Raw genomic sequence first — 10000 nt, forward strand, 5'->3', positions numbered from 1 at the left:
CTTCCACAAGAGTAACAAGAAAAGCTCATGGTGAATTTTCACCACCTATAAATGTGCATCCTGTTTATTACCCTAGGGTGGCCAGGGATGTGACTGCATCCCTGCTGATGCCTCCACCACCCCCACCCCCTCTGGCCGAGTCCCTGCAGGGTGCTGGGGGGAACAACCGAGGGAGAGAGGAGAACCCAGACCACGGCCTCAAGAGACAAAGATCATGTAGCCCGCAAGGTTTGTACCCACTCACGTGTCTACTCTCTCAACAGAAGTGTTGGGGCTCCATCTGGGTGAGAAGTGGAGCTGAGCATAACTGTGGTTACAGATTTCCTGATTTCACCCGTGAAGGCTAGGAGCATGCTGAAGAATTTGTATCATGTATTAAGAATCTTTTTACCTCCCTCAACTCATGATCACTTTCTTCTCCATGAAAATCTCTGAACAGACTTTCCTAATGCTGATACCTTTTGCACCCTTCAGGCAGTTGTTCTCGTTTTATATTTCCTCTTTTAGGACATTATTATCACCCTTTACAGAATTTTAAGCATGTATTAGTTGTTTTTTATGGCAACCTCTGCCAGTCGACAAAATTTTTTCATCCTCGATATCCCCACTAAATGTATATCCCTTCATTTCGAGGAGCTGCTTCTGTATTGTTTAACATGTATCCCAACATTATGAGGAGCTGCTTATTTATTGTGTACTGTTGCTCACCACTTTGAGGAGCTGCTTGTATTTTACTTAATATGTCCCAACACTACGAGGAGCTGCTTGTATATGAATCTAGCATTACCTTGTAGTATGAATAGAATTAAGTAGCAAAACTTTATTATTCTACTTGATAGGAGAGTAAATATTTATTTCAGAGATATTTTCAGGTATGCAGATATGCTAGTGTCATCCAGTTTCATCAACAGAGCTTATTATTTACAGTAAGATTAACTGGTAGATGGACTATTTTTTCAATTTTATTTTCAATCAGATTCTGTCTTTCTCAGAGACCTGTTATAGATTTATTTAAACTGTTTTTTATTTATTTATTTATTTTTTTTTATATTTTTTTATTTATTTAAACTGTATCAGATGGAGAGTAATAAAAAGGATAGGGTCTTCCAGCATATACAATGTAATCTCTCATGACAAGGCTCAGGCAACGTAGGCTCATTGTATCTATGAGCAACAACCTTTCAGCTGTGTACGATGCAGATATCATGGCAATTTTTTTTTTCTTTCTTTCTGTCTTTCTTTTATCTTGCAGGCCACAGTGCAAAAGTTAGTTTTTGTATCTTTAGGTTTACTTTTAGAAATACTCTTGAATTGTGAATATACTAAAGCTGATTATTCCTCTAGACAGTATCTTTAATTATATACGCAGAACATTCCCAAAGCAAAACAGCAGGTCATCCCAATCTAGCAGGGGGCTCTCTTGTCTCTCTCTCAATTTTCAGATTTACTTATTATTATATACTAGTAGAAAAAGAGAAGTTGCTTGTTCCTTTGTTTTTCACATTTGTTTTGTATGTAGTTCCAGACTGAACAGTTACTGTGATTGGAGCTAAGCCTAAATTTGAACTGTCACACTGTCAAATTCTTCACCTAGGAAAGTCATATATGTTTGTCCTTAGATCTGTGTAGTTGTTGCCTTGAGGGATGTGAGCAGAGCAGCAGGAACCCACAAGTGCAAAGTTGCTGTTTTTCCACCATTCCAAATGTCTCTTTTATTCTCTCTTTAGTAGTGTGATTTATTGCAAGTTTATTTTTGTCAGGTTTGCTTCTGTATTGGCTGAACAAATTAGCTCATCCCACATTTTTTTCCATTTGAAAAAGATATTACTCATGTTTTTTTTTTTTTTTACTATTGTATTTATTTTTTGTTTGTTTCTTTATACATTTTTCTTTCTCTTTTTTTCACATGCAATTCCCTCCCCCCCCCGTCTTTCTCTCTGAAAATTGACATCATCTTTTAAGGCTCTGATCTTAGTAAACTGTAGTTTTCTATAACACACATTCTGATTTAGGCACTTTATCTTACCCTAGATGAGAGAAAGTCAGCCAGGAGATCCAGCAGCGACTCAGGTGAGGAGAATGATCTTTTATTGTTTTTCATGTATATTGATTGTTAAGAGGCTGTTTAAAAGATGCACTGTAACATGCAGTTTTGTAACACGGAATATGAAAACTGCTGGTATCAGAGAGTGAGCGGAGGGGGTGGGTGGTATGGGAGGGAGGTGGGGGGAGGAGGGGGGGTGGGGGTGGGGGTGAGTAGGGGTGTTCGTATATGTATAATTATTAACCCTACGGCGACGGTGTGTCACACTCGTGTGACACAGCTAAATTCCTGATGCTGGGGCCTCATGCCAGTGTGACTTTCCAATGCAATATTGCAATTGCCTGGCGTAGGGGTTTTCGTGCAGCACGTGCCCCGTCGGGAAAGAGTTCATTGAAATTATTTGAAGTGTACACTTAAAGTAGCAAACTATGAAATGGTGAAAATTATCCAGCAGAGGAAGTTTGTCATCAATATACATTGTCTGTTTCAATGTAATATTTCATCCTTGATCTGTTTATCCATTGCTATTCCTTTCTCTCTTTCACTCACTTTCATCTTTTTGTTTATCTTCTCATCTTTAATCTTTTATCTCTATCTCAGCAGTACCAATTCCCCCTTTCTTATACCTTTATTTTTTTTCTTATATATATATATTTTTTTTGTACTTCTCTTTCCCCATATCTCTTCCTCAGTTTCATTTGATGTTCATACTTGTGTATTATTCCTTGTCTCTGCTCCTCTTATACCATTGTTGTATATAGGTAGGTTCTTATCTGTAATTTTTTTTTGATTGATATGGTTTTGCCTCATTAAGTTATTCAATATTCAGAAAAGGTAGATGAAAATGATGATTCACCTTTTAACCTTATATTTACAAAATCATATCACCATCATCAATTTAGCCCTCACCAAATGTCAATTGCACAAATCCACACTTTGTCAGTGGGTCACAGCTTTTCTTTATTTAATGATTTTTTTGTGACACAAGTGGGAATGAGGTGTCCACAACCACACAACAATCTTCTGCAACAGTAAACACAGGCTGTTGATTCCTGTGTAGAACAAAATGATTGGCTGAAAGATAACAAAAATATATTTTATGAAGTCAGGGCTCTCATTACACCCATTCAATTATTATATATAGGCTACTGGTTTACTCACGATAGAAGTGCTCTCCCAGGTAGGTGTAAGGGGAAAATGTTGACCACCCTGCTAGTGTTTTGGACAGCTGGGATGGGACTTACAAAAGAGGCTTGTTAAGTCATTTAGGAGGATAAACAATTGCACCATCAAAGTACTTAAGTAAACAGAAATATCCATTCTCTATTCTATTATGTATATAGAATTGCTGTACATTATTAACTTTGCCTTGTGATTATATTCATGTTTACCAAGTTTTGTCAGTTCTCTCCTTTACTTATTGCTCATATTCATTCTCTTACTGTCATCCTATTCCACCTACTTCTCTCTCATCTCTTATTTTATCTTATTTTATTTCTATCTATTTCTGTTACTTATTCATTCTTGTCTAGTCTTCCTCCACATATTTCCCCCTTACATACATTCTTTTTCTTTCATGTTTCTTCTCATCTCCTCCTTCTCTTCTCTATTTGGTTATAATCCTTTTCTTCCTCATCCTAGTATTCCACTTTCTCCTCCTCCTTCCTCTTCCTTTCCCTTCTAATAAACTCCCTACCTCCTTCATATCCTTCTCTTTCTCTGCCTAGTTCTATAATTTCTCCTCCTCCTCTTAATCCTATGTATTATATATATCAATTATATATATATAGTATATAATCTATATATATATAACTATAGATATATATATATATATATATCTATATTAATATATATAATATTAATATATATATATATATATATATATATATATATATATATCAATAATTCAATATATATATAACACTACACACACACAATATTATATATATATATATATATATATATATATATTAGATATATATATATATATATATACAGATATAGATATATACACACACACACACAAACACACAACACATATATATAGTTATATATATATATTATATCGATAACTCTATTATATATATTCTTATATATATATCTATATATATATATATATATATAAATATCAATGTATGTGGTAGAATACTAGATAGATACGAAGATCTAAATGTATATATATATATATATATTTATGTATAACTTTGTATATTATATTTATATATCTAAGTATATATATACGTTACTTAATATATATAGTTGTATATATATTTATATATTATGGATGATATTTATGATTTATATATATATGTTAGATCTATGTGTATATAGATATGTTTATATATCTTATATATATATATAATATATATATATTTATAAATGATATATCATATATATATTATATATACTAGAGATATATATATTTTAAATATATGTATATATAAGTTGTTATATATTAATAAGCAGAAATATATATATAATATATTTATCTATATTTATATAGATATTATATCTATCTCTTTCTATATATATATATATTGTATATATGATATATATATAATATATATAGATAGGGATAATTATGATATATTATGTATATATATGATTTTAGATATATTTATCTATATATATTACTATATATAGTACTATATATATTATATATGTATATATATTATATATATATATGTATATATAGTTATAAATTATATATATATAGATATATAATATTTTATATATATATGTATATATATATTTATATATAAATATGTATATATATATTTATATATATATAAATATAAATTTACTATTATATATGTATATATGAGTTAAAGTCATATATATATGTATCTATATATCTTAGATATTGAGGTATATATATGTATATATGTGATATGGATAGATATAGTCTATATAACATATATAAATACTATATCATTATATATATATATCTATATATATTTTCTATATATATAAATATATAAATATATATTTATATTTATATATATATTCATATATATACTATATATATATTTATATAAATATGTCCTATATATAATATAGTATATTCATAGATATATCTCTATATATTTATATATATATATGCAGTATATATATTATATAAATAAATATATATATATAGTTATATAACTAGATTTTAATCTATATATATATTATATATATAGTTATATAATTGATTTATATATATAGAGTTATATAAAGTGAATAATTTATATATATTAGATATATTGTAGAGATATATTTATGATTTAGATTTATATATATAGGTATATAGAAGTGATATATATATATGTATGGAATAGGGTAGATAGATAAGTGTAGAGTTATAGGTAGATATAGAGAGATATGTATTAATATATATGTATATATATATGTATAATATGTATTGATTGATAATTATATTTATTTATATTTATATGTTTATTTAGATAGAGTATAGAGAGTTAGGGTAAGATTTTGGTATATATATGTAGAAGAGTTAGAGATGTAATATAGTTATTTTATAGATATAGTTAGATGTATATATTATATATATATTTATATTTATATTATAGTTGATGTTATATAGAGATAATAGTGATTTATATATATATAATTTTCTTATATATTTATTTTTTTTAATATTAATAGGTATATAAGATGTATTTATTTATTTATTTATCTATATATTAGATTATATAATATGTTATAGATATATATATAAATATATTGAATTATAGATAATTGTTATATTATATATATATTATATTATGTTTAATTTATATAATTAGATTTATATATAATATATATTTTTTATCTATTATTTTATATAATTTATATATAAATTATATTATTTTAATTATTTTTATATAGAGATATTTATAGATATTTTATATATTATCTATTTAAGATATAATATGGAATTATATGGATATATATTATGTTTTAGATATTTATAAAATTTTAATATAATTTATTAATTATATTATTTAATTATAATATTATAAATTAATTTTTTTATATTTTATTTATTTATTAAATAGTTTATTGTAAGATATAAAGATATATATATTTTTTATAGATCTTACTATATATATAATATTTATTAATATTTATTATAGATATAGCAATTATTTATATATATAAATTGTATATATTATTATATTTAGATATTTTTATATTATAGTTAATATATAGAAACGTATTTAAATAATTTATAATTTTTTATTTATTATGTATTATTATATATGAATATTTATATATTTTATTTTATAAAATTTATATGATAATTTATATTTATATATATTTATATATATTTTTATATTATTTTAAATATATTCTATATTTAAATTATAATTTATATTTATTTTATTTTTAATATATATAATGATGTTTTATAGAAAGAATATTATATATATATTTTATATATATATTTATATATATATTTAGATATACTTATATAATAATTTATTATATATCGATTATTTAGAGAGGTAAGTTATATATTATATACTTAGATATAGATTTATACAAGTATATATATATATATATTATACATTTATATATTTAATTATTATTTAAAGATATAGTATATATAGAATATATATTTATATATATTATATATATATATATAAATACATTTTATATAAAATATAGATTATAATATAATTATATATAAGATAAATAGATATATATTTATATATTTTAGATAATTAATTATGTGTATAGTATAATATAAATATAATGTGATTATATAATATTATTATAGATAGAATAATTATATATATATTTATATATTATTATATATATATATTATAATAAGCTAGATTATATATAATAATATTATATATGGGATTTATATATAAGTATATAGATGGATAATATAAATATAATATTATATATAAATATATAGATATATATATTTTATATATAGATATTTAGATATATATATTTATATGTATAGGTTATAATATATATATTATATATATATTTTTTTATATTTATATGATTAGGTATATGTATATAAATATTATTATATATATATATATATCTACAAATTTATATATATATTTATATAATATTTTATATATAGATTTACCTATATATATATATATATATATATATATATTATATATATAATTTTATATATATATATGTATAATTATAGTAGATATATATATATATATATATATATATAATATATATTAATCTATATTAATTATATATTTTGATATTAATTATATATTTTTATTAGAATAATAGAAAATATAACTATAGAATTTTTAAATAATAGATATAAGAATTCTTTAAATTTTATAAATATAATGTATATTTATTATATTAATATGTTATATAATTGCACGAAGTATATATTATACTGATTATATATATATATAGAATTTATATATATCAATATATATATATAGATATGAATTTATTTATAAATTTAGGTATATTATTTACATATATGGGATGGTAGTAAGGATGTATATATGTATGTATATATATATATATATATTATATATATATATATAACATTATATATTTTTATGTATATATATTTCTATTCTTATATGGAAATATAGTCATATAGGATATGTATTATATATACAATATATATATATACATATTATATATTATAGATATATATTAGTATATATGATATGTATATATAGATAGAAAAGATATATATATAAATACCATAATTTATAGAATATACATGCGTTAGGGAATTTGGATATATAATGGTATGTGCCTGATTTATATATAGATATATAATATATATATATAATATATATATATGATATTAATATAATATTATATATACATATATATATTACATATACATACATATATACATGACATACTACATACATACAATACATAATACATATTATATATATACTTACTATACCTATAATATATATATACATACATACCTTACTATATAATACAGATAGGCATATATGCCTAGACATGAGTATATTATTTTATATATTATAATATATATTATATATATATATATATGTATTTATATATTTTTTGGAGATATAAATTATTTATATATATATATATATATATATATATATATATATATATATATATAAATTATATATAGTATATATATATATATTAATATATATATTACATAGACTATATATATAGATATATACATATATGTATTTCTATATATAATATATATATTATATATATATGTATTATATATATAATTGTATATATGTATGTATATTCACACAATTAAATATCTTTGTATTATATAAATATATTATATATATATATTATATATGTATGTATATATATATATATTTATATATATAAAGATATGTAAATATATATTTAAGAATATAGTAATATACTAAATAATATATGTATATATACAATATTTATATATGTATATATATATATATAATATATATATAGAGATTTTATATAGATATATATAATATACATATAAATATATATGTATATAAAAATAATATGAAATATAAGTATATATTAAGATATATATGTCAGATATATGGATATGTATATATAATGTGTTGTGTATATATATATATCTATATATATATATATATATAATATAGATATATATTAGATATATATTATTTGGTGTTGGGGTATGTATATATATATATATATGTAAGATATATATATATAGATGTATAGGTATAGGTAGATATATGAGATGTATATATATATTATCTATAGATATATATTATAATATATATATATATATGTGTGTGCATATATTTTGTATGGCCATATAAACATATATATATATATATATAGATATATAATATATATATATATTTATAATATTAAATATATGTATAGATATATATATGTAAAATAGATGTATATATATATATATGTAAAGAGAGTATATATACCTAAATATATGGATATATATGTATGGTATTCATATAGTATAGATACCTATATATATAGTAAATTTACGAGAGTATATATATGTATATATATGTATATAGACATAAATGTATATATATGATATACATTATATATACATATGTATATATAATAACTATAATATTATATATACATATAGATGTATATTTACATATGATATATATATATTTATACTATATAAGTCTATGTATTTTAAAAATATATGTATATGTAAAAAGATAAAAAATATATATATATAAATATATAAAAAATATAATATAATATAAAACTTTCATATATTTTGTAAGCCCTAAATAATTATATATATATCAATATAATATATATATAATATGTGAAAAAATATGTAAAAATATTATAAAAGAAATATAAGAAAAAATAAATAATGAAAAATAATGTAAATATACAAATATATATGTATATATAAGTACTGTATTCATATATTATCACTACAAAAATATATGTTAAAAAATCACCGGATAAGTAATAAAAAGAACTCTATAAGTATATAAACATATACAAATATATTAAATAACATTATGATATACATATGTCTATAATACATAAAATTGTATAAAAACATAAATATATGAATCAATACATATAAAAAAATTTACATATAAATTGCTATATAACCCACAAAAAAAGATATCTAAAATATAAATAACCAAAAAATAATCATACATAAAACAAAAAATATGACTAAAAACAAAAATATAAATATGATAAAATCCCAAACACACTAACAAACGAATATATATTTTAAAAAAATATACTATATAAATATATCCACGATACTAATATACATAACTATATATATATATATCTATATATATATATATAATATATAAACATTACATATATATATGTATATATACATCAATTTCATATCTGTTTAAACTAACACACAAAAATAAATAATATATAAGATGCAAAAGTTTAAAAATGTATATCTCTACCAATAACTAAAATGTCCAAAGTATGCATATAAAAAATATAAAATTATAAATATTA

General features: G+C 21.1%; 1 protein-coding gene across 5 annotated transcripts in view; it reads left to right on the plus strand.

The window, feature by feature from the left end:
- LOC122263041 (uncharacterized) overlaps nucleotides 1–10000 on the plus strand; it is a 52937-nt gene that overhangs the window by 38221 nt on the left and 4716 nt on the right. For 3 of the 5 annotated variants that reach the window (XM_086552533.1, XM_086552531.1, XM_086552532.1), the window contains 2 exons: nucleotides 77–228; nucleotides 2032–2070. In XM_086552533.1, coding sequence (XP_086408659.1) covers nucleotides 77–228; nucleotides 2032–2070 — 191 coding nt within the window. The remainder of the gene's footprint in view (nucleotides 1–76; nucleotides 229–2031; nucleotides 2071–10000) is intronic. The other 2 variants (XM_086552534.1, XM_086552535.1) reach the window with 1 other exon arrangement.

The sequence above is a fragment of the Penaeus japonicus genome, unplaced genomic scaffold (genome assembly GCF_977035675.1).
Source record: "Penaeus japonicus unplaced genomic scaffold, GWHDUDI00000001_assembly GWHDUDI00000027, whole genome shotgun sequence".
Taxonomy (NCBI): Eukaryota; Metazoa; Arthropoda; class Malacostraca; order Decapoda; family Penaeidae; genus Penaeus; species Penaeus japonicus.